Below are 23,605 nucleotides of genomic sequence, written 5' to 3' on the forward strand. Positions count from 1 at the left end.
GCAGATGAGGATGACGGATGCCTTCTGATGGAGTTGAGTTTGGGGGTGGGAAGGTGGAGGTGGAATTCGGTGGGAGGTAGAGAGATGAGAGAGAGAGAGAGAGAGGGCGAGAGAGATCGGTGGTGGAGAAGGTCGCGACGCCGGGAGGCGGGAAGAACGACAACGCGTTGCACTTCTTTGGGGGGGGGAAAGCAAAGCGACAGCTGCCAAACCGCAAATGACGCAAACGCTTCAACAGCAATCCCAACTCTCCAACGGTGGGGATTAACCACCACGGCTCGCCTCTAGAAGTAACACTGAGGTTCTGGGGCAATCAGACACCCTTGTGTTAGCGACCGGGCAGGGGATCCTCTCACGGCAGACCGCTGTGTCGTGTCTCGGACGCGGTGGCAACCGTAATACAGAGCTCCCAACAAGGGAATCACCGGCAATTGTCGCGATGCTTCTAGACGTCGCAGCGATGAAAGATTCGAGCAAATCGCGTCCGAAACACTGGGATGCAGGGATGCCCGTGGGGATGCTGGTGCTGGTGCTGGTGCTGCTGATGGGACGTGACGCGAAAACACCCCAGCGGCTGACGATCCTCAGCAACCCGGAAATGCGGAGTCGCTGCTGCACAACAACGAAACTGGGAAATTGTCGCAGAACCCCAGATGGCGCAGTTGGGCAGGAGTTGACGGTCAAATGGCGACGAACCTCAAAGGGTGCGCGGCCAACTCGTAGTGTATGTAGAATTGCAGTCTAATCTCCGGACAACTTAAGAGACAGCCCCAAGACACTCGTGCCAAAACAAGAGTCTGTTAAAGGGATTTAGAATACGCGTTCCAAAGACATGCCAATTACCAACTAACCTGGAGCTACGGTCGAGTGGCGGACCGCCGAGGCAGAGAAACAGTGGGTGGTTCGGAGTGGTGATAGATAGTAGTAGGTAGTAGAGAGGATGGTGAGGAACACCAGAAACCCCGCGGTCGCAAGGATCTGCAGATTCCGGACCTGGAGGTGACGGCGGGTGAGCGGGCAAGAACAGCAGGGTGAGGACCTGGAGGGGGGTCGACACTCAGTCTTTCAGACGGATTATTCAGAGAAGGGAAGAAGAAGTGGTGGTGGTGAGGATGTCTATTTGGTGTTGTCGGTGGCAGGCGAGCGAGCGAGCGACAGGCGGACGGATGGTGACGCCAGGAGAAAGATGCTGGCTCCCTGGGGCCTTGTCAACCAGCCATCCTTCCCCCCAGTACCACCCTCCCTCAACTTTCCCCTTTCTCCTCCAATTCACGGCTTCAATCGGAGATTCACTCTCCGTCGCATCCAAGGTGCCCTCTTCTCTAAATTGCATTCGGGTGGATCGCCTCGCCTATTACGCATCTATAATGGCCATCACCACGCAGTAACTCTTGAAGATCAATCCCCCAGGTTCCCCCCTCGTGTGTTACAGGCGGAGCGCTGTTTCTAACCGACCTCATCATCATCTTCTTCTTCTTCTTCTTCCTCCCCAGCCATCTGGCCCTGGTCTTGGTCCTTATTTAGACAGAGGAACACTGGGAGATAGAAATCCGCATCATTCACTCCGCTGACCTGCGCTGCCGCCAATCCTACTAGCAGTGGTCCCAGGGTCCATGGTCTAACCCCAGGGAGGTGCGACGTGAGCGTTCTAACTCGTAATGGGGTATTAATATATATTGCATTGCCCTCGAGGAGGGCTCGTCGCCATATACATGGTAGGGGGTTTGGAGTATACCGATATTAAAGGGAGCGTAGGTATAAATATAGGGATCGAGGGAAGGATTACAAATGGGGGTCATGACAGGTTCATAAACATGAGCGACAAGACGACAATCCAGAAGGGTATCAAGCAAGTCCACGGAACAACCCATGGGAAGGACGAACGACTCCGAAGCGCGAGCTCACCAGGGAAGGGCAGTATGCTCAGGCAACCCGTCATCAATCCAACCATCGGCCCCTTCAACCTCGTCCAGCTCGGTCGGAACCGGCTTGTGAATACGGAGTGCCCAGAGAAAGTAGTCTTCCAAGGGCAGCAGGTTGAGCAGGATCCCATTGAATTTCCACCCAAGCGCACACACTGTCGCACCAGCAACAGCGTCCAGAATGAAATGGTTTGCAGTCGCCACAATGGCGGCCAGGATGACCAACGGATAGGACAAACCAACGACCAGGCAGACGAGCCGGCGCCAGGACGGAATCTGCAACCCGACAGAGCCAATGGTCACGCGCGAACGTCGGCGCTGATGTGGCGGCAGCGGTATGGTCATGATCGTGAGACCAATCATTAGAGAATAGCCAAAATGCAAGGAGGGCATGGCGGCTGTGAAGGACCCGGTCAGCAGTCTCTTCCGAAACATCCCCTGGGCGAATACTCACCGTATTGGTTGCAGAACCGATTCTCAGTCCAAACACTGCCCGCACCGTTGACGCCATGCACGGTATCAACAAAGCCATAGCTACGACCTAGGGCTGCATCCGGGCCCTGCGCGTCCTTGTCGCTCAACAGTCGGGGTGGCATGCAGGGCCACAAGGTGAAAACCACAAATGCAAGTAAGTTGCACACTGCCAGCGTTCGGCGTCGAGCTTGATACAGACGCGGGCCTGCGGGTGAGCCGCTCATGAACCCGTGAGGTTTGCCTGGTTGCGACTCATCAAACCTATTCCTGGTGGTGGTGAAATAGTAGAGCCAGACGAGAAAGGCAATCGTCCCCGGAATGTGGATAAACGAATAGATCCAGTTCGTCCAGGTCATCAGTCTGGCGTGTCGGAGGAAAAACCGCTGGATCGGAACTTCCCAGAACAACCCCAACGCCTCTTCAACCTGTATTAACTGCAGCGCATGCTTCCTCGCCACGTCAACGGTGCCTTCTTGGAGTGTGACGGCAGTAAAAGCTCGACCCAGTTGGTATGTCTGTGTCAGACACATTAGCCTTTGCACATTAAGAGAAAAAAAAAGCAACAACAACAACCAGCTATAAAAGCACGCAGGATGCGCCGAGGAACGTAAAAGTCTAGAGACATACCCAGTACACTAGAGCCCAGTACCAGCATTCGACTAAGAAAGGAAACTTGCGGAGCAGGCGACTAAGTAGGCGATCGTGGAAGACGGTGGTGTCTGGAGAGGTGACCTCAAATATTGACGAGAAGATTCCAACCTGCCTCTTGCGCCAACGAGTCTGACCAACTTGTGGGAGTGATGAAGAGGATGATAACCGACGAGGCAACAAGCCATCCTTTGCGGTTGGCGTGGCCACCCCGGACTCTATCGCATCTGGAGAGGTGCCGCGTGAAGTGACGATGGATTTGCGACGTCCCCTGCGCGCAGGGGAAGACCCTATTGTTCGATTGATCCAAGTGCCTCCGAAGAGGAGGACGATGACAGTTAAAGGCTCGAGAACGGCCCCTACCCCCATGACGGTGATGGCCTCGGAACGGAAAAAGAATGCGCTGTACCGTACCGGCCGGGGAAGACGGAGGGCGAAGAGGTAGGAAAACGGAGAAGGGAGGAAGAATACTGCGGGGCCAGCTATAGAGAATGAAGAGGCGCAGAGGAAGAAATAGAAGGCTTGGAAAGCCGCGCGAGCATCGTAGGTGTCGACGACGCCAAGCAGAGGAATGGGCGGGAAAGAGAAGGGGACTGAGTTGTCACACTACCTCGGGATTTGTAGTAGGTAGATATGTATGTATGTATTTCGATGGGCAGCAGTGGGTAAGCCACTTATGTACCTTACCTTACGTAGTACGACCTCGTGCTGGGGTTAGTTAGGTAGGTACCACTACTACTTAGATACCAGTACCAAGTTACCAACAGTAGGGCAGTGGGCAGTGGGCAGTGGGCAGGAAAGGAACTGCGCCGCCCTGGATTATTGGATGGTATGGCTTCCACCTGGTTTCACCGGTCCTTCGGGATCAGACTTGGCTGCCTGCTAAGTCAACTAGTGGCTGAGGAGTCCGCATTTTCCATGTCGTGATCATTAGATAACTCATGGCACATGCTGGAGACCAGGCCCGCAATCAAGGCAGAGACCATGGGAACTAACTGGACGAGGGTGCCTCGGAGCCTCCGGATGCCGGTTGAGAGACGAGATCCTCCACGGGGGGTTGAGCATCCGGTTTCCCTTCATGAATAATACTAGATACTGTGTACTCCGTATGTAAGATCCATCTGACGAGCGCAGGGTAGGTAGCAGGTAGTAGTTAGTCATTGTTGCTTGGGAGGTTGAATCACAAAGAAAACCCTTTCAGCCGTTGGCGCATGTGGTCCACCCAGTCTGACCCATTAAGGTTTGGCAAAGCTCGCGAAGATCCACGAACATGGGTCTTGCTCCTTAAGCAAGTCAACAAGGCTCAAGCAAGTAGCAACCAGGCTGCTAGAGTGCTCAGCTAGATAGGTACTTGGTGGATTTTGGATAGCCGAGCCCCACGCCAAACACCCTGGCGGTGACAGTACCATGGTAAGGTTCCTTACCAGATTGATAAGTCGCAGCGCCGACACGGCAGAAGTCCGGCCATCTCCAACGACCGATGCTCGTCACAGCTAGTAATTGATACCGGTGGTGTCCGGATCAGGCAAGCTTACGCGCATCTCACTGGCTGGGGCTAAGAACCCACTTCCAAGCGGGAGGTCAGAGCTGCTCGGAAAAGACGTCACCTGAGTCAGCTGCCAAGTGCCACCTAGCCCACGACGGGCAGGAAGGCACGCTTGCTCAACGTACGATGTAAAACTGTAAAACTGTGAAACAATGATCCTCGGGGGGAGGAAAAGCAGCAGTCGCTGGGTGGAGGGCATTTGAACAAAGCGATTATTCAATTCATGCTGTTTTGAATATCCAGCTCTGTTCGGCTTTCTGCTAACTGAGCCAAGTGCCTGTGCCTCGATCAAGTCCCTGCCTGTACTTAGTACACTACACATACAGGGTCCAGGGTCCAGGCTCCGTGCCTTGTTCTTGCTCCGTCCACTAGATAGTAGATACTCCGTACATACCATAGTAGATAGTTAGATACCTACCAGATAGGTACACCCTTGCTCATCGGTTCCACGGGAGATCCTTCTGGCCATCCTATTCGGTTCCTTGTTGGCCGGAAAAGATACGAGGCCTCCTACACAGTAGATGTGCTGTTACATCGTGCATCAGAGTTGAGCGTCCAGACCGCGTTTCCAATGTGTTTGTCATCATCTCACCAAGAACCCCAACGATTACGGGCTCGTGTCTTGTTCAGCCGTGCCATCTACCTGCCACAGTAACTCTGAGCTCATCAAGCGAGACTGTATGCATAAGCTTGCATAACTCCCATTTTCGCAACCAGTTAACTTCCGAGAACTCCGACAAACTTCCGGTTCCGTGGCCCCGTTCCTCCATCCATTGTCTGTATGTTCATGGACCCATCCAATGTTGTCACTTGTCAGAAATTAGAATCCGTTGAACACCATAATAATATATCGTAAGCGGGGTCGCCATGCAACGGAATGCGCCTATCTCTACTCCGTTTCTACTACTATCCAATTGCCTGCTTAGTGCTTACCTACAAATTCTAGCCTTATCATCCTTGTCGGCGATCGGAGGTTCTCCGCTCCGAGCCAAGGCCCGACCTCAATCTCTTTTCTCCCCCCGCTGCCTCCGAGCTCCGTCGCGCAAATCGAACCCACCACAGGGCGAACGGATCCATTCCAATCTGCCCTACCTGGAAAATTTCCACGGCCCTGGATCGCCGATGCTTGGCTGGCACCTAGGTTGAACCGAAGCTTGACTTGAATACTAATCAACCTACCTCGGCGCCAGGGGATATGAACTCTGTTGGACCCAGTCTCAAACACGAACTTTACGTCCCCCAGGTACATAACTAATAGTATGAGTGGCATCACTTCTTGGTTTATCGATACAAATTGTTATCGGGGGATTCTTCATTTCTGTCATGATTTCTAGAGCAATAATGAGCTGTCTCATAACATCTTAGAATGACGTCATCCAACCGGGCCTTCGTCGTCCTGACTTCATCGACAATCTCATCCATTCCAAATCACCAATGAACCATTGAACGGCTCAACGGGACCAGTAGGGATGATCACTAGTACCTATAGGTACAAGTACCCCTGATATAACTGCTACATACTATTAGTACTGTGTACACAGGCTTCCCAACAGTACTTAGCTGGGGGAGCCAATAACCGTGGCTGTCACCTCCGCGCCTCTGCCGATGATATATGCTTTACGTCAGTCCTCTATTACATAGTACTCCGCCGTGACCTCCATGGCGGTGATGATGGATGCTCGCTATAACATTGCTTCAGCGACGTGCATGCCAGAATCTGCTGCCCTTCGCGTACAGTACCTGGTTCACGGACGCTCAGGAACAGGAGCCATCGTTCTCAATACACTTCTAGTCGTACCATAATTAGACAATGCTTTCATCTCTATCCCGTGTGGCCTCCTCCCCAGCGAGGTGCGTTCTCGAGCAAGCGTCGCGTCAGACCCCCAAAGTCACGGCATTAACAGGGGCCGTTCGAGCACTTTCTTCCACACCACCTGCCCAAAAGGATGTCACACTGCTTCAAGACAAGAAGAGCGGTTTTGGGTTTGCTCGGTCAAACCCGAGACCCCCGAAACCACGGACGAAGGGGGTTACTGAAATCAGAGGCCCATACTATACAGTATGCGACTCTTGAGTCCATCATGCAACCTGTCGCGAGTGTGCGCTCTTTCCAAAACACAGTAAACTGACCTTTGCTCGTAGGTGATGGGTAAACGATACTTGACAGATGTCCTTGAGACGTGAGCTGTGCCCACAACTTCTGCCACAAGACAGGGTCCTGACAAGTCTTCAACAGGATGGGAACTCATGTGGACGGCTTAAAGTTCGCAGGAGGTAAATCACGGCTGAAATGGTGAAGCGATGGGTAGCAGACGCTGAACAGACCTACAGGCTCATTTTCTCTATTTCAGGAGAAACCCTTGAGAGAACTGATTGATCTTGCTCATGAACATGGCGTCTATGTCTCGACGGTAAGGCCTGTCCTGCGAGAAAACAGCTTCTATGGAAGATGGCTAATAGTGGCATGCCCCTAGGGTGGATGGGCTGAACATCTACTTACTCACTCGGACGCAAATGCTGTCTTCGACAAATATCTTCGCAAATGCAAGGACTTGGGGTATAGTTATCCATCAGTGACCCGTCCGTGGTGCCTATCATCTAACGAATTATTGCCATGCAGATTCGACGTCATCGAGCTCTCATCCGGCTTTCTTTCTTTCCCAGAGGACGATTGGCTCCGGCTCGTCGATAAGGTTCACTCTTACAAGCTGAAAGCGAAACCCGAATTGGGAATTCAGTTCGGCGCTGGTGGTGACACCCCAGCATCCGGCTTGGAGGCGATTGGCACCTCGGACCCGGCCAAGCTGGTCAACCTGGGACGCAAATTCCTTGATGCAGGTGTTGAGCGCCTGATGATCGAATCGGAGGGGATCACCGAGAATGTGCAGTCGTGGCGGACCGATGTGGTGTCCACGATCATGAAGGAGCTTCCATCGGAGCGCGTCATGTTCGAGGCAGCAGACCCTAAGGTGTACAACTGGTACATCCGAGAGTTTGGCATTGATGTCAATCTGTTTGTTGACCACAGCCAGATCGTGCAGTTATCATGCTTGCGCCATGGTATCTGGGGTACGGCCGATACCTGGGGCAAGATTGTGTCGTTCCGGCCGGAGTAAATGAACGGGCGGTCATCGTGTCTGTTATGTCTGGGTCCCTAAAACCCCTGGTCATACTAGAATGAATAGTACCAATCATGATCTACTTCGCGAAGAGAAGTCCCGTAAATAGTTGGCAATAGTGTACGGAGTACAGAGTATTCCCGGTCGTGATCTATTAATCCTTAGTCAGCGGCCCCCCCATGGCGGCCCCGACGCAATCCGGGGAAAGCGGCCCATTCTTCCTGCGGTCACCCATCCTCCATCCTTCATTCTTCCTTCTCCCACCATTTCTTCCTATACGCCTGGCTATCGTCCTGCTCTCTCGCTCTGGTCGGAGAGATGTGCAGCCCAACTTTCGGCTAGGCAGTCTGGGTCCCGACGCGAACCCATCCCAGGCCAGACTGACCCCGCGGTTTACCCTGCAGGCAGTCTGCACTTCTTCCTCTTTTCTCGCGATTCCGGCTCAATCGTTTTCCTAGACCCGAGGACCTTACGCCATAATTGTATGCTTCGTCATGCCTAAAGCGAATACGGCCCCTGGGGCCCGTCTCCGGTGCAGGCGAGCATGCGACAGCTGCAAGCGGAGGAAGCAAAAATGCAACGGAGAACAACCATGTACGATCTGTATTCAACGTCGCAAAGAGTCGGAGTGTCATTTCTCAGACAAACCGGCGAGATTGCTTAAACCGACCAATAGCTCGAAGGACACCATGCTGCTTAGCGAACGTATAGTACCCACACCCCAGAGGCAGACAGCCATGGACCGGCTCCTGAACTCGCTCGAAGACCGGAGCGCGAATCTGGAACAACAAGGTGCAGATGACAAGGATGGGATGGCACCGGTGCCGAAGGTTGCTCGACTTTTGCGCGACGGTGAAGGAAAATTCATGTACGTTGGGGACTCGGCCAGCTTGTCCTTTCTACAGAGTGTCCGTCGGATCGTGTCGTCTTCAATCGGCCGGTGCGAGTTCACGGAGGACAATTCGCGGCATTCGATGCTCGAGGCTTTTCAGAACGGTCCTACGGCACAGAAAGGACCGTTGATATCGCCACCAAGCAACGAAGAGGCTCAGAGGCTCGCCCGTCAATTTGTTCTTGCCACCAGTCCATTGCTGGATCTGTTCGACCTCAACGAATTTCACCCACGGCTCGCGGACTGGGTCGAGAATCCGACTGGAGATGAGGATACTGTCAGTTCAATCTTCTATCTCGTGCTCGCGATCGGAGCGCAAGTATCCGATATCAATCAAACCTTGGCCGAGCAATACTTTGTTAGCGGCCGTCGGTTAGCATTTTCTGCCTTCACAGAGACCCCAAGCATACACACCATCCAGTCGTATGTCCTAATCTCGATGTATATGTTAGGAGCATGTCGACGTAACGGGGCTTTCATGAACCTTGGGATCGCTCTCCGGGCTGCGTATGCGGTTGGCATCCACCGGAAAGACGCGAATGCGCTTTTCTGTGCACGCGAACGACGGGCTCGGGAGCGCGTGTGGAAGAGTCTGCGAATGATGGATCTTTACCTCAGTGCCTCCTTGGGACGGCCTCCTGCGACACTGGACTTTGATTACGAGCTGCGCGAGGACAGTAACTCCGCCGAGGAGCAACAGCGCCTTAACCCGGAAGAGCAGTTATCCATGACTGTGATCTCACTATGCCACATTTTCGAACGAATCCTGACCGAGGTCTACATGCGCCAGGTGGTCTCAATCAATGTCGCAGAGGCCATTTCAAATCAGCACCGAGCTTGGGTGCGCAGTCTGCCAATGTTCTTGCAGGTGCAGACCGAACGCCTGGATTCCAAAACCCTGGAAGGCACCTTGTCCGCCGCGCACATTTTCGGTTCTTACTACTGGTCAATCATTCTCCTCACTCGGCCATTTCTCATATTTCGAGTGTCCCAATATGTGCGAAATAGAACCGAGGCGACCGGGTCCGCCGACAGCAGGGCCAGCAACTCCCGCATTGCGCTCTTTGCCGACGCATGCGTTTACTCGGCCTTGCGCGGGCTCAACATCGTGGATGATCTCTGTCGCTACACAACGCTCCCTCGAAGGCTACCGTTTCTCATCAACTCCGTCTTCAATTCAGCTGTGGTTCTCGGAGCCGCTTTCTTCGCCGACTACGACAACCTCCTCCCGCTTGAGGAAGGGATGGACAAGGCTGAGAAGTTCTTAGGACTCTTTGTGCCCCACGATCCACATGCATGTCGTTTCTTCCAGATCATCAAATACCTCCGAGGCGCAGTAGCAGAGTACGTCCGTCGACGGAACCGACAGTGGATGGAGCGTCGCAGCCGACAAGTCGACCAGCTCTTCGGCCAGGTTGGGCCCTCCAACGAACCCCCGGCTGCAGAAACCAACACCCCAACAAGCCACCGCGGAGACCAAGCCGCTGTCCCATCTCCTCTATCTTCCGACAAGCTCTCCGGGGCCTCCATCTCTCAGCCGCCGGACCTATCCACCAGCACCACCACCGGCCCAACCGATGGCGACATCTGGGACACCCTCTGTGGCGCGCAAGGTGCTGGCAATCTTCCATTCGACACCGCTATCTCTACTCTCACAACAACCGGGATCCCAATCGGCTGTTCCGCAGGCGGTACCATCCCTATCGGAGGGATCCCGCCGGAGGCTCCGAGTGCCCAAACCCCGCTGTCGGACGTGATCCTCCCGGACAATGGCCTCCTCTACATGGCTGAAGATCTTCCCGTCTTTGGGATCTGGGAAGACGCTTGATATCCTACTTATACCCATCGTCTATTCTACCCTACGGGGTCTGTGGTCTAATTCCTGCACATACATCTACCCCCTGGATACAGCACCTGGCACGCCCATTCTTATTCTTCTTACCCTTCCCCCAATCCGATCATGACCCACCCAGACACGACTACCCATGACAAACATCACCTTCCTCATTCTTATTCTACCCTTAAAACACAGACACCTATCCTGACCTTCATACGTGATCGGGTTTGGCTTGACGTTGGAGTCATGACCTACTCATATATATATATTTATGCAACATATCCATCCACGTCTATACATATCAAATCATTATCATTATCATCATTATTTACTTTATGTATATACCTACATCGATCGAATTCGAACTTATCATCTCTTGATCGCTAAGCGAGTCTATGCTCTCCTACTCTGTGTACATCTAAACTAGAACCCCTGTAATCACGTGATATAAATAGACAGGGTAAATTAGTATACACCACCGACACAACACAAAGCCACGAACCAAGTAGCAAACAACAATACTAATCCCTATTTTATCTGCTGAATCACAAGCTATATGTACCGTACATGTAATGCAAAAATAGCAAAACAAGAGGGGGAAGAATGAACATGTGGACTGGACAAGACAGGAAACAGAACATATAAAACATATAAAGCGAAGATTAAACCGCGACGGAAGAAGGATGAAAGAAAAAGAAAAGAAAAGAAAAGGGGGAAGAACGAACGCAACACCTCCGGCCAAACGCAGGAAGAATCAGTTAAGATGGATGGACAGACACATGCAGCATGGTCATGAACATGGTCATGAGCATGAGCATGAGAATCGAATCACGAGGGGAAAGGAAATAAAGAGGAAGTAGTTGGTCGGGCACGTGAGTGAATCAAACCTCTCTCAGCAGAGGGCTGAGATGAAGAGCAGAGAACAAAAGGAAAAGGGAGGCAGAAGAATGGGGGTGAGGTTCTGTCTTCCAGATATTACGTATAATGTAATGGGCGCAGCGCCGAAGGAGGGCAAAGGGAATGTCAGAACGAAATTCTAGGTCGCTGAAGCTGCGTCATGCAAACAAGACTCGAGGCATTGCTTCAGAACTCGCTGCGTGGGTCAATTGTGTCCGGCCATGACTAAGTAGAGGCAACTCGGATATACGCATTACAGCGTCAGGAGCGGCAGAAACGAAAAAGAAAACCGCGGCATCATCTATGTATGATGTGCAAGCCATTCCCGCCAGCAAGAAATAGCAAGCGACCATGTATAGTAAAGGAAAATCGTGTGTCGCCAAGTCACAGACTGATATATACATGTCCAGATTAAAATCCAAACGGGTTGGTGGGCGCTGGTAAGCATGTCAGTGAGAAAGTCCTTGTCGCAGTCGCAATCTGGTAGCAGAGTGACTTACTGGCTTGAGCGAGGTTGGCCCGGAGACCGGTCGGCTGAGGAGCGAGCTTCTTGGGAGCATCGGGCTTCACACCAAACCGGATAGGGGGGGCGGGCCCGGTCTTCTGAGGCTGCAATGGCGCAGCCGTGGGTTGTTGCGGGATCGGTGGCACTGGCGGTGCGCTGTAAGGCATGCTGCCGATACCGTTCATGCCCGTGGGTTGGGGCTGCAATGCTGGCGGAAGAACGGAATTGATGCCGGTCTGCATTGGCTGTATTGGCTGCTGCGGTTGCGGCTGGAAGCCCCCGAAGCCCGTGGGCTGCGGCATCAGGCCCGGATATCCAGCTTGCTGCTGCTGGATCCCAAACTGGGATTGCGGCTGGAAGCCGGTTGGCTGGGGAACCAATCCGTTTTGGAACTGACTCTGAGGCATGAAACCAGTGGGTTGTGGCTGGAGCGATGGCTGGAATCGTTGCTGGTTCAATTCGGCCAGACTCTGTCCTGGCGGAGCAACTTGCGGTCCCGCTTGAGGGATACCGGTCAGCTGAGGTTGCAATGGAGGCAGACCAAAAGAGCTCTGCTGCTGAGGGAAGTTCTGAGGTGCTGAGAGGGGTCGTTGAGGCGGCGGAGGAAGCAAAGAGCTTTGGGCCATGTTCTGGGGCGGCTGCGGGCGCTGTCTGGAAGCCTGCTGGAAGCCGGTTGCCTGAGGACTGAATCCTTGGGCATTCTGAACAGGCTGCGCAGCCTGTGCCAATTGCGAGAAGAAGCCGGGTGTAGCCCCTGTTTGCTGTGGCTGCATTTGCGGCACGGGCACAGCAGTGGGCTGGGGTTGGATGGTGGGCTGGGGCTGAAGAGGCGGCAAAGCGGCTGGCGGGGATTGCGGGGCAGGAGCGGGCGCAGGCGTGGGTTGGAGAGGAGCCTGAAGCAACGACAGATCGGCCATCGCTCCTGCGAGCGGTTGCTGAGCCGGGGGTTGAGCGGCAGCTGGTGAGGAGGCCGCCGGAGGTGGGCTTGATGGCGTCGCCGGTGTGGCCGGGGCAGCAGCGGCGGCAGTGGCAGCAGGCTGTGTAGGCTGCTTCACCTCCCAGGCATCATCGTCAAAGCCCTTCTGAACTGGTGGTTCGGAAGGTGCGGCGGAGGTGGGCGGGGTCTCGCTGCGCTCCGGCTGTGAAGCATCCTTCTGCTCGAAGGCCTTGGGATCGACGACATCGCTGGCCGGCACGGTGGGCGCCGGCCGGCCTTTACGGGTGTTGTTGCGCAGAGCACCGCCGGGGCCAGAGAAGAGGCCGGCGGCAGCATCCTCGCCGTTCCCGATGACTTCCTCCCCGCCGAAGCTCACATTGCGCAGCTTCGACTTGCCTCCTGCGCGGCCAAACATGTTGTCCAGGTAGCGCATCACCCGCAAGATATCCCCTTCCTTCAGACCAAGCGTGCGCAGAACTTCGGGGGTGATGTCCGGGAGGATGGCCTCGTCCATAGAGTCCCTGACGAAGTTCTGCGCATACCGCTCACACTGGTGCGGGCCAACCCCGGCCTTGAGGAAGAAATCAAACCAATCGTAGTCGGATTGCTGGAAGGAGGCTCCGGCTCTGGTGCCTGCTCGCTTGCTTTCGGGCGAGGATCGGGGCTTTTCAGGTTCGATGCGTTGAGAACGGCGCCTGATGTCCGACAATGGCTTGTCCTCATCGAGGGACACTCCCGTCAGTTTCTCGACGTATTCGAGATCCTCCACGGACATCTTCGGAATAGGAACTGCAATCTTTATGCCGTTCACTTTGTGCAGATGGATCTTGCCATCCTGCAGCCCGATGAATTGTGCCTCGACGGTGAACGTCTTGGTGCGATCGGTCCAGTGTCTGACCTTAGTCGGATCCGGTTCTAGTCCCATTAGCAACAGGAATCAATGCAGCCAAGTGATGGGGAGCAAAGGACTTACTCGGTCTATGGCTGCTCTTACTGTCGCGTTTCTGGTGCTAAGAGAGTGGTGTCAACATTGGACAAGTCATCAATCTGTCCTTGGGACAAGAGCATACCTCTGGGCTGCGAGAGTCGACGGAGTCAATCGTCGACTTGCGCATAGCTTCCTTGGCTAGTCGTGCCTCCTCCATACGGTTCTTCTCCACGGTCGAGAGGCCCGGTTCAGCACTCATCACCGGATTGGAGGAGACAGTCCCGGTAATCTCAATGTAGCTGCTTGGAACCACGCCCTCTTTTCCGTTTTTCAGGCGCCGCACCTGCCACCACTCGTCGGATTTGGCATCATCCAGAACGATGACGTCGTCGCCCGCGGCCACCGTCACCTCGTCATCGCCTTGTGCCATAAAGTCATAGAGAATCTGTCCCTTCTTCTGTCCTCCGCTGGTGCCAGCAGCGATGACCTCCTTCAGGCCCTCTGCGCGATAGGCACCGGAAATCTCTCCGAGGGCAGAGACAATCTCCCGAGCCGTGTCTTTGGCGCCCGCATGGAAGTCGATGCTCTTACTAGGCCGGACGAGATCGAGGAAGACGTGCTTACCCTCAATCGAGTAATGAGAAAGCTTGTCTGCGCTCCACTCCTCCGTCTTGGCACCTTCCTCCGGCGAAATGAAGATGGTCCCGGTTGCGACATTGATACCCAAAGTCGTGGGCATCTTTTTCCGCTTACCCATGACCTCCACCATCTCATTGATATTGTAGATATGATAGCCGGAGGGGGAACGCGGGGTCAGTTGGCCGACAACTCTGATGTAGGGAGGCGATTCCTTCACATGGTTGTCGCTTTCGCGAACCGAAGAAACGTGAGGACGAGACGGTCGGGAGGGCTCGGGCGGAGAATCCACACGCACCGGCGACGACACCTGTTGGGACGGGGGGCGTTGTGGTAATACCGGGGGTGGCGGCGAGGGCTCATCCATGTAGGTCTCCTCGGGCTCGTCGTACACTGGACGCGCCGGCTGAGGCGGCGGGGGGATGGCCCTAGGTGGTTCCGGCTCTGTCGGCGCCGCATGCTGGTTGTGGAGGATATCTGCAATGGCCTTGGCAGCAGGATTCTGCACGGTATCAACTGGGGAAGTTGCGCTGGTCCCGTTAACTTCTTCCGCCGTCATCATCGTCGGTCGCTGCGGGAGGGCGGGTGGCGCCGGTTCGGGCTCCGGCTCGGCGGGGGGAGGAGACGGGATTGATGGTGCAGGGGCATGGTCTGCGCCTGCATCTTCGACGATCTCAATGTAGTTTGCGGGGGCGAATCCGAAATCTGAGTTGACTCCGACAAGGGTCCAGTCCGGGTCGGAAGTGTCATACACGATCAAATCTGCATCTTCAGAGAAGGATACCTCCTCATCCGTCTGGCGTGTGTAGTCGTAGAGCGCTTTTGCTGCGTGAGTCGGTTGAGCCTAAATGTCCGACGACAACTGCGTTAGCAAATATGGTCTCAGTCAGAGACAGCGTCGCGGCGTTGCCGGGTGTACCCCTGAGCGTGAGAACCGGCCGCCGCGACGACCTCCACCGGCCCATGACGCGGGCAGCCCAGACCCAGTGTCGGAACGCCTCTCGAGGATCTTGGGGGCTCGGATCTTACCTCCTCGACATAGTTATTTGGGACGAGGCCCTCGGGTTCATCATCATCATCGCGCTCGGCCTTCTTCTTGGCCTTCCACCAATCGTCCTCCGCGCCCTTCTCGAGGATGCACAAGAGATCTCCCTCGCGCAGTTCTAATTCCCCCTGCGCCTGAGGTTCGTAGTCGTAGATGGCCGTGTAGACACCGAGGAAACCCATGGTGGGTGCCGTCCAGTAGCCAAACGGCGGTGGTGGAGGGTCCGGGGATTGTGTGCCGCGGCTGCGGAGGGCAGCGTGGACAAGACCAGGTTGTGGGACTGGATCAGGAGAGCGTGAGCCGGGTGGACCGGATAGATAGACCGACACGACACGGTCGGAGGTTGGGAGGGGGGAAGGGAAGAGGCAGGGTGTGGTATGGGTATGTGGTGATGGCAGTTCGGAGAACGGAGGGAGGAAGAATGATATACAGGAGACCGTGCAGCAACGTACCGAGTTGAGTAGAGGTAGTGGGCAGGTACGTAAGTGGTCCAAGTGGAGGAGACAGCCTTGGCAGGACCAGCAGTGGAGGAGGATGGATGATATGAGATACCACTTTGCAGGAACTGGTGGGAAATTCCGAGACGAGGGTGGGGAACTGGGGGGAGCTGGAAGGAGAGGGACTATGAAGGCAAAGACACAGAGGAAGCAACCGAGACAAATCCCGAGGAGAGGAGAGGGAGGGAGAGGGAACCCAAGCAGAGAGGGAGGGACCGGAGATGATGAAGCAGCAGGCCAGCCAGCAGAAGAGAAGGCGGCGGTCGTCAGTTTACTACTACGCCGGCGGATGGCTGGAGGGGAGGCGGCAGGGCGGTCACGTTTTCTGCACCCACGTTCCCCTATAAATACCACCACCACCACCTTATCTGAATCCCCCCCCCCAAGATGGAGAAAGTAGGTCCTTCGCATTGACTTCGCTCAAGCAAGGTGATTTATCTATATACCGTCCCTATGTAATAGAACTACCATTTGACCTCCCTCAATCTCGACCAAATCACCCATAAGGGGCCCTCGACTCCTCGAGAGAGCCTGGAATGCATATACCCCCCTTATCGGTCAGCCCAGCCTCTTTGGGCACTCATGGCCTCTCCCCGTCACCATTGGCTCTGCCCACTCGCCATTGTCGGGTTCGAGTCAATTGGATTCGCTCAATCAATAGTCTCCGCGCAAACTAGGAAAAATAAAACCAATGGGGTTTCAATAGTCCCAGTACATGGCAACTGGGACAACCGTAATCTATGCAATGGATACAATCAGCCGTAGCTATGAACGCCGCAAGAACGATAGATGCAAGTACCGGGTGATCAACCACACGATGAAAGACATAAGAGAAAAAAAGTTGAGGAAAGAGAAAAAAAAGAATCGCAATGTCTACAGTTCATCCTTATGCACCTCTTCGCTTACCTCCTCAACCTCATCCGACTCCGATGACTGCTCATTCTGCTCGTCTGGCGTGCCTGGCGCCTCCCGTGTGCCCTGTGTCTCCGATGACTCCTGCTCTTGTGGCTCTGCTTTCTCCCCTTCCTTAGACGGGGCTTCCGTGATCATCTCCTCCTGAGAACCCTCTTCTCCGTAACTGCCGTCTTCCTCTTCTTCGTCCTCATCGACGAGACCCCGCAGTTGACGTTCCCCATTGATTTCGATCACCTCCAACGTCCAGTCCTTGCCCTTGGCCCACTCCTCTAAACGCTTTTTCAGGGTGTCCAGCTTCTCCGGGTCCAGGTCATACTTCTTCAGGTCCTCGCGAGACATCTGGTATACTTCGCCATTCTCACGCTTGGCCACCACGTCGATCCTCTCTTCCCCGGCCCACGCCACGCGTCCTTTCTCGATCTCCTTGCCTTCCGACCCGACCAGCTTCTGGGCACCGACCTGGATGTCCCCAACCACCGGGAACTCCTCCACCACGGCGGACTCCATCAGCCGCTGTGCCAAATGATACGTCTCCCAGTCCGGAACCTGGGCCGGCGAGAGGATCTCGCAACAGTCGATTCCGTGCACCTCGTCCTGCTGGGGTGGCAGGAAGGCAACATCGTTACATAGACGCGGGGTGTAGATGACCATCAGGTACGAGCAGGTGGTCATCTCCTTGATCCAGCCGATACGGTCTGTCGACTGGGGATGGCAATGGAACTGGACCTCGATCTTCCGGTTTCGCCCCGTCAGATCGCAGCGCGTGCCGCCATCCAACCGTTGCACGAGGTACCGGGAGCCGCCCTTCGTCTGTAGCTCGGCCATGTCCGTAATGGGTTGCTTGTGCTCGGACTCCCTCTCAACGTCTTCGTCATCGCCGTCGCCCTGAGGAAACCTTCCCAGGATGAACGAGTGTGTCGTGTGGTCTTCCATGGGCGGGTAGTTGGGGATCCCACTTCCCGAGGGGAGGGCGTGGAACTGCTTGATCTGGTTCTTGTAGCAGAAGGAGTAGGACCACCATCCGGAAATGTAGTACATGCATTTCCCTTCCATCTCGCGCAGGAGCTCCAGGCCCCGGTCCATCGCGCGCGCTAATTCCTTCTGCTCGTCCGCTTCATGGGATTTCCCCGTGGCATTGGCCCTGTCATCGATGTGGACGCGGGGGATCTGACAGAGAAATCGCTGGTCATGCAGGAGCAGTTCCTCGTAGCTGAAATCGCCGTCCCCTTCCCGGGGCGATTTCATCTGGTCGGTGTCATGGTTATCGTGACCTAGATAGACCTGGGCTGAGTTTTCTTGCGAATCGGCAAATGTGGAGGAGCTGTCATGACGCTGCTGTAGAAGGTCTCGGGCCTGGGATTCGAGGACGTATTCGTCGGGGAAGCGGACTTCGAACTGGAGATGGGACGATTAGCGTGGATGGTAGGTCCGGAGGGAGTGCGTGAGATGCATACTTGGGGAACTGCTAGCAAGTCGTCATGGATGTTAAATTCCTTTTTGCTAGCCCAGGCTGTGGAACTGGCACAAGCCAGCACCAGCAAGGACGACACCACCCGGTTTCGACGGGGCATGATTAGTCGTGGGGAGGGTGAACGGGGAATCAATAGTAAGCACTGGGATAGGTCTGTCTCTCACGGCGGCTGGCCACAGCGTCACTGGATGCGACGATCTGGCCTGATCGGGGACGCGGGCGGCAGTGCGTGGCCGTCGGCTTTGGTGGGGAGGCGTCAGAGAGCACAGAGAACTACGAGGTTCAATTGCTCATCATTGGAGGGAATGCAGAGGGACCACAATCCGCCCCGGAATTGAATTTAGTCGACCAGGTCGGCGTCCGAAGGGCCGGAACATGCCAGTTGGAAGGAGCTACTCGGTGGCCGGGGTAAGATCTTATCAGCACGTGCATGGAGCTATCTACTACTACTAGATAGGAGATAACAGTCGAGCTTAGTTACTCCGTATCGGAGTAACCCACTATACGGAGATACCTTGTTGAAGAATGATAATTAATGCCTGTCACATCTCATATTATTCATCTTCCAATTCCAAATGGGTGAATGGGTGAATGGCATGACCACCGAGGCTTCTAGAACACCCAATGAATATGATGGATTAGATATCCCCCGTCATCCCCTTTTGTCCCTGACAAGAAAGTGAATACGGGACAGGATCCACTGAGTCAGCCCTGAATAATGGCGCTAACGTAGGAAAACTGCTGACGGGAATCTTTGTAATAATGCGCTCTCCTCCACAATTCACTTTCCCCCATACGAGGATTCCAATCCACCTCCAACCAAAAGTCTGAATCATGGCTTACCCGAACAATTATAAGAATTGACTAACCCACCCAGCTGATGGATGCGTAGTATTTTTCCCTCGTAGCAGCGCCCTCCAGCATCTTCCACAGTCTTCGTGCTGCTCTCACGGACTCTTATAAAAGACCGCTCCAAGTCCACATGAAACTCCTCTGGTCTTTTTTTATCGCTATCATTGCAATTGTCTTGACTTGGCAAAGTACTTCTACATTTGACTTCTTTACTAGATACTTTACTACTACCACCACAACCACAACCACAACCACAAACACCACATTGAATACCACTTTCCCCACTACCACTACCCCAATCATCATCAACAACAACAACAACAGCATAATGGCCGTCCCACGCGCAATCCGTCAAGCCTTCCTCGCCATCGAACAAGCCGAAGGCGCCGGCGCCCGCGTGCGGCGCTCCATCGGCACCGCCAAACTGCGCCACCTGAGCCCGTTCCTCATGCTGGACCACTTCACCATCGGCAAGGGGGCCGGATTCCCCGACCACCCGCACCGGGGCCAAGAAACCATCACCTACCTTTTATCCGGCGGTGTCGACCATGAAGATTTCGCCGGCAACCGGGGCACCATTGGTCCGGGCGATTTGCAATTCATGACGGCCGGGCGCGGAATCATGCACGCGGAAATGCCGCACGAGAATCCCGATGGCAGTCCCAACGTCGGCATGCAGCTGTGGGTGGATCTGCCCAAGAAATTGAAGATGTGCGAGCCGCGCTATCGGGATCTGCGCGCCGAGGAGATCCCCATCGCTACCACCGATGAGGGCCGGGTCACCGTCAAGGTCATTTCGGGCCAGTCGCATGGGGTGGATTCCGTGCGCGATTTGGCCTATACCCCGGTCTGGTTGTTGGATGTGACGATTCGGCCTGGGGGTCGCGTTAAGCAGTTGTTGCCTGTCGGGTGGAATGCGTTTGCCTATACGTTGCAGGGCCGGACCGTGTTTGGGTCTGGAGAGGAGACTCAGTCGATTGAGCAGTTTCATAATGTTGTGTTTGAGCAGCAGGGCGATTATGTGGAGGCTTCAGTGCCTGATAACGCTGAATCCGAGGGCAGGTTCTTGATCGTTGCGGGCCAGCCGCTGGATCAGAAGGTCGTTCAGTATGGCCCGTTTGTTGTCACCAGTCAGGAGGAGGTCTATCAGGCCATGTTGGACTACCAGACTGCGTCCAATGGGTTTGAGAAGTCCCGTGGCTGGGAGAGTGACATCGGGAAGCGCATGGCCTATTAAGGGGCCGGCCGGGATGATGTTTAGACAAGCGGGATTGGATATTGCGGGTTGGCGTTTGGGGGTTCTCCTAGGATTGTTTGTTATATAGATCACATAATAGCATCACGACTGATGATTCACTTTTACTGGAGTACACTATACTGTAGATTCGTAACGGGTGGAAACTGTAAACGACGCTTTCTCTACGAGATAGTGGACGAGGATGAGCATTAAACATTCACACGCTATATCAACAGGAGAATCCAGAGAATCGAGCAAAAATATCCAGACAGGCAAGGGGCGCGGTTTCAGAACACACCCGACGGGTATTCCCCGCAAATAGCAACCCGCCACTCTGGACGAAAGCAAGAAGAGTCTGACCCCAATACACCTATCTTACAGAACGCCTACTCCGGTTTCCCCGGAGTCACCCAGCCGGATTCCTCCGCCCTGCCAACTGCAGGCTTATCCAACTATAACTCGCCATCTATTTGGCAAAGTGCAGGTCATAGCCCAGCCATTTGCGTGCGAGGATACCCGGCACATCCAGACCCGGAGTGCCGTACGTCAGCGGGGCGAAGAACCAGAAGCCGTAGATGGTACCGGACAGGATGACCAGAGTAGCGATCCAGCCCGCCACCAGGGACTTCGTACCCATGCGTTCCTTGGCGCTGACGAAGCGCCCAATCCGAGCGGTGGCCTTGGCCTTGCCCGACGGGTCGTCCTCGCCGCTGATGCGTTGGACGACCGAGATCGGCTCCAGGTTGAAGATGAACTCGATCAGGGCGCCAGTCACGAGAGCAGAAGCAAGATGGGCAGGGAGGTAGTGGTGCAGGAAACGCTGACGGCCCATCAGCCAGAAGGGGAAGTAGTGAGCCGCCCAGCACAGGAACAAGAATCCCGTGCTGTTGTATAGGCGGGAACGGGCGCCGTGGCCCCAGACTGTCACTCGTTAGTAGCTGCGCTCGAGGCTCCATAGATGGCACTTACTCTCTTCCACAGCATCGACACCGCGACGCAGAGACAGCTGGTCGGCACCGATCACACCGGCAAAGACAGCCAACAGACTGCTTGCAATCCACCATCCAACCGGGTTACCGAGGAAATAGATCTGCTCCCGAGTGTCGTTCTTGGTCCAGAAGCTGACACCGCGGAGTAGGAAAGGCCACTGGAATGGCTCACTCGCGTATGGGTGGCTGCTGGTCAGGGCGTTGTTGTGGAAGAACATGGCCCGTTGCAGTTCAAGGTACTTGCGGAAGAAGGGCAGGTGCTTGACCTCGCGCTCCTCCTTGATCAGACGGGGGCTGTCCTCTTCCAAGGACTCAATGGTTTCAGCAAACCAAAGGTTGCTGGTCTGGAGGATATTCTTGTTACCGTTGATCTCCGCTTGCTTGAAGGCCCAGTCGGGCAACGGCGTTGTATGGGTCCACATGGCCACACGAGTGGGCACGTGAAGCAGCTTGAAGTGACTCGAAAGAGTCCGGAATTCCTGGCGAGGCTTGCCGTTCTCGATCTTGATCTCAAACAGCGTGTCGTTGTGTCGGTCACCGTTGGCAATCTCCAGGGGGACGGTGGTGAATTCCTGGTTGGTCGGGAAGTAGGGGGAGGCGACATCATGGGTGAGCAGGATGGTATCGGTGCCCGTGTGACGGAGCTGGATAATGTCGCCGTTGCGCACCTTGTGTCCGCCGGTCTCAGTGACATCCAGGGGCACGGTGGGGATGATCTGCCATTGGTTGTTCGTGTCATTGTAAGGGTATCCAGTGACCTGCTGGCCCTGGCTGGAGATACGGCCATCGTCGTAACGCAGGGGGTACTTCTCCCAATGACTGTGCAGGAAAACCTTGGTATCCTTGTGCTTCATGGTGATGGTGTCGAAGTACTCGATGCCGATGGACTCCGCACTCAACACATTGTCACTCAGAGTTTCCTGGAACTCTGGGGTCATGAAGTCGTCGCCGGGACCAGAGCGGGTCAGGATGGCAAAGTGGACCTGGAACCAGAACAGGTAGAAGAAGAAGGGCACAACAATCAGGGCAAAGGAACGGGCCGCGAAGTGTTGACCCCACTGGACCATGCTGAGAACACCGCCAGGGCGCCGGATATCCAACAGATTCCACAGATCAACCATGACGGCCGAACCGATGGTGACGAAGGTGAAGACACCGACGTACTTGGTAGAGATGACACAGCTGAGCGAGACACCCGTCAGGAGCAGCCACTTCCACCATTTCCGCCCGAATGGCTCATGACGCAACTTGTAGAAACGAACATAGCACAGGACGCTCAGGGCCATGGACAGCACCAAGGAGGCGTCCAGCAGGATCAGTCGGTCTTCTCCCACATGAGCGTTGTCAAACAGAACGAGACCTGCAGACAGTACACAAGCGGGCAGCGAATATCCAGACTCCCACATGATCAGAAACACGACGGGGACTGTCAGGGCGCCGAGAGTGGCCGGCATGGCCCGGAGAGCCACGTAAGGGACTTTGTTTTCGATGTACGAGTCACCGATGTTGTCGAACAAAAAGTGGCCATCATAGCCGACCAGCCAGCCCATGAAAGCGAAAAGGAGTTTGCCGAATGGAGGGTGAACATCAAAGAAGTAAGTGCGCTGGAGGTAGTACGAGGCAAACTAAGGACAACTTCGCCGTTAGACACCATGCCTCAGCTTATGCGGGTCAATTGGCTGCAGGCCTACCTTTCCAAAGTGCACTTCGTCAAACACCACCTCATTGGGGAAGGAAATCTTGTAGAATCGAGTGATGAAGGCGAGGACGGTCAGAACGGTTATGGCCAGCCGATAATCCCATTCTGAACGCGGAGCACTCGCTTTGGACGACAAAGGAGAAGAAAGATTATCCTGGGGCACAGGAGTACTCTCCTTCTTGCCGCCCCTCTTGCGAAGAGAGGGCGAAGGAGACCGAGGCATGATTAGGGAGTGGTCAAGAAAAGAACGAACGAAAGACACCTAATGGACTTCTGGAAAGCTCAGGAGCTGGTCAGCACGCTGGATGGCGCAGGCAGGAGGGCATCCTCGAGCTCGGAGGCTGGGACGACTTACGGGAAACAGGGGAAAGCCGGTTCAGAAAAGAACCATGATAGAACGGAGGGAAGGATATACTTATTATTTGTCTCAGCCGCAGCAGAGGGGGCGGTTCTGGATCACCGATGGGGGCGGATTGCGTGTCTTTCTCTGGTCTCAAACGCCTGCGGAACGGAACAAAGCGTTGGTCCGAAACAGCCCCCGGCCAATTTATGGGAAACA

At 54.9% G+C, this 23,605-nt stretch overlaps 7 protein-coding genes across 7 annotated transcripts; 3 read left to right on the forward strand and 4 right to left on the reverse strand.

Annotated features, from left to right (window-relative positions):
- Positions 1-439: 439 nt before the first annotated feature.
- Positions 440-723, forward strand: BO94DRAFT_589626 (uncharacterized protein; the record flags this gene model as incomplete). Its single annotated transcript, XM_025615960.1, has 2 exons — positions 440-535; positions 589-723. 2 exons carry the CDS (start codon positions 440-442, stop codon positions 721-723), a joined length of 231 nt encoding a protein of 76 aa, XP_025463248.1.
- Positions 724-1,644: 921 nt separating this feature from the next.
- BO94DRAFT_245233 (phosphatase PAP2 family protein) lies at positions 1,645-3,699 on the reverse strand. Its single transcript, XM_025606400.1, has 3 exons — positions 3,024-3,699; positions 2,377-2,911; positions 1,645-2,320 (listed from the first exon to the last, which is right to left on the reverse strand). Exons 1-3 carry the CDS (start codon positions 3,411-3,413, stop codon positions 1,902-1,904), a joined length of 1,344 nt encoding a protein of 447 aa, XP_025463249.1. The 5' UTR covers positions 3,414-3,699; the 3' UTR covers positions 1,645-1,901.
- Positions 3,700-6,235: 2,536 nt separating this feature from the next.
- On the forward strand, positions 6,236-10,808 carry BO94DRAFT_500966 (coma-domain-containing protein). Its single transcript, XM_025609420.1, has 8 exons — positions 6,236-6,649; positions 6,733-6,770; positions 6,827-6,864; positions 6,922-7,001; positions 7,065-7,147; positions 7,211-7,702; positions 7,843-7,852; positions 8,168-10,808. The coding sequence occupies exons 1-8, from the start codon at positions 6,401-6,403 to the stop codon at positions 10,427-10,429; spliced, it is 3,252 nt and encodes a 1,083-aa protein (XP_025463250.1). The 5' UTR covers positions 6,236-6,400; the 3' UTR covers positions 10,430-10,808.
- A 938-nt stretch (positions 10,809-11,746) lies between these two features.
- Positions 11,747-15,568, reverse strand: BO94DRAFT_560042 (cytoskeletal protein-binding protein SLA1; the record flags this gene model as incomplete). Its single annotated transcript, XM_025614119.1, has 5 exons — positions 11,747-11,772; positions 11,836-13,692; positions 13,751-13,787; positions 13,848-15,185; positions 15,371-15,568. 5 exons carry the CDS (start codon positions 15,566-15,568, stop codon positions 11,747-11,749), a joined length of 3,456 nt encoding a protein of 1,151 aa, XP_025463251.1.
- Positions 15,569-16,299: 731 nt separating this feature from the next.
- On the reverse strand, positions 16,300-18,632 carry BO94DRAFT_539156 (PRKCSH domain-containing protein). The gene is made up of 3 exons (XM_025612638.1): positions 18,253-18,632; positions 16,790-18,193; positions 16,300-16,621 (listed from the first exon to the last, which is right to left on the reverse strand). The coding sequence occupies exons 1-3, from the start codon at positions 18,367-18,369 to the stop codon at positions 16,583-16,585; spliced, it is 1,560 nt and encodes a 519-aa protein (XP_025463252.1). The 5' UTR covers positions 18,370-18,632; the 3' UTR covers positions 16,300-16,582.
- A 427-nt stretch (positions 18,633-19,059) lies between these two features.
- Positions 19,060-20,473, forward strand: BO94DRAFT_539157 (pirin family protein). The gene has a single exon (XM_025612639.1). It carries the CDS (start codon positions 19,252-19,254, stop codon positions 20,356-20,358), a length of 1,107 nt encoding a protein of 368 aa, XP_025463253.1. The 5' UTR covers positions 19,060-19,251; the 3' UTR covers positions 20,359-20,473.
- Positions 20,474-20,529: 56 nt separating this feature from the next.
- Positions 20,530-23,537, reverse strand: pmt4 (dolichyl-phosphate-mannose-protein mannosyltransferase). Its single transcript, XM_025612640.1, has 4 exons — positions 23,402-23,537; positions 23,039-23,319; positions 21,328-22,972; positions 20,530-21,279 (listed from the first exon to the last, which is right to left on the reverse strand). Exons 2-4 carry the CDS (start codon positions 23,267-23,269, stop codon positions 20,825-20,827), a joined length of 2,331 nt encoding a protein of 776 aa, XP_025463254.1. The 5' UTR covers positions 23,270-23,319; positions 23,402-23,537; the 3' UTR covers positions 20,530-20,824.
- Between the last annotated feature and the right edge of the window lie 68 nt (positions 23,538-23,605).

The sequence above is a fragment of the Aspergillus sclerotioniger genome (genome assembly GCF_003184525.1).
Source record: "Aspergillus sclerotioniger CBS 115572 chromosome Unknown BO94scaffold_33, whole genome shotgun sequence".
Classification (NCBI taxonomy): Eukaryota; Fungi; Ascomycota; class Eurotiomycetes; order Eurotiales; family Aspergillaceae; genus Aspergillus; species Aspergillus sclerotioniger.

Coding starts and splice junctions, on each gene's coding strand:
- BO94DRAFT_500966 (XM_025609420.1), top strand. CDS start 6,401: ATGCTTTCATCTCTATCCCGTGTGGCCTCCTCCCCAGCGAGGTGCGTT. Junction 6,771..6,826: donor TTGACAGATGTCCTTGAGAC/GTGAGCTGTGCC, acceptor AGTCTTCAACAG/GATGGGAACTCATGTGGACG. Junction 7,002..7,064: donor ATGGCGTCTATGTCTCGACG/GTAAGGCCTGTC, acceptor GCATGCCCCTAG/GGTGGATGGGCTGAACATCT.
- BO94DRAFT_539156 (XM_025612638.1), bottom strand. CDS start 18,369: ATGCCCCGTCGAAACCGGGTGGTGTCGTCCTTGCTGGTGCTGGCTTGT. Junction 18,194..18,252: donor ACTTGCTAGCAGTTCCCCAA/GTATGCATCTCA, acceptor TCCCATCTCCAG/TTCGAAGTCCGCTTCCCCGA. Junction 16,622..16,789: donor AGTCGGATGAGGTTGAGGAG/GTAAGCGAAGAG, acceptor TCCATTGCATAG/ATTACGGTTGTCCCAGTTGC.
- BO94DRAFT_245233 (XM_025606400.1), bottom strand. CDS start 3,413: ATGGGGGTAGGGGCCGTTCTCGAGCCTTTAACTGTCATCGTCCTCCTC. Junction 2,912..3,023: donor ACTGGGCTCTAGTGTACTGG/GTATGTCTCTAG, acceptor TGTCTGACACAG/ACATACCAACTGGGTCGAGC. Junction 2,321..2,376: donor TCGGTTCTGCAACCAATACG/GTGAGTATTCGC, acceptor GGTCCTTCACAG/CCGCCATGCCCTCCTTGCAT.
- BO94DRAFT_539157 (XM_025612639.1), top strand. CDS start 19,252: ATGAAACTCCTCTGGTCTTTTTTTATCGCTATCATTGCAATTGTCTTG.
- pmt4 (XM_025612640.1), bottom strand. CDS start 23,269: ATGCCTCGGTCTCCTTCGCCCTCTCTTCGCAAGAGGGGCGGCAAGAAG. Junction 22,973..23,038: donor ACGAAGTGCACTTTGGAAAG/GTAGGCCTGCAG, acceptor AGTTGTCCTTAG/TTTGCCTCGTACTACCTCCA. Junction 21,280..21,327: donor TGTCGATGCTGTGGAAGAGA/GTAAGTGCCATC, acceptor AACGAGTGACAG/TCTGGGGCCACGGCGCCCGT.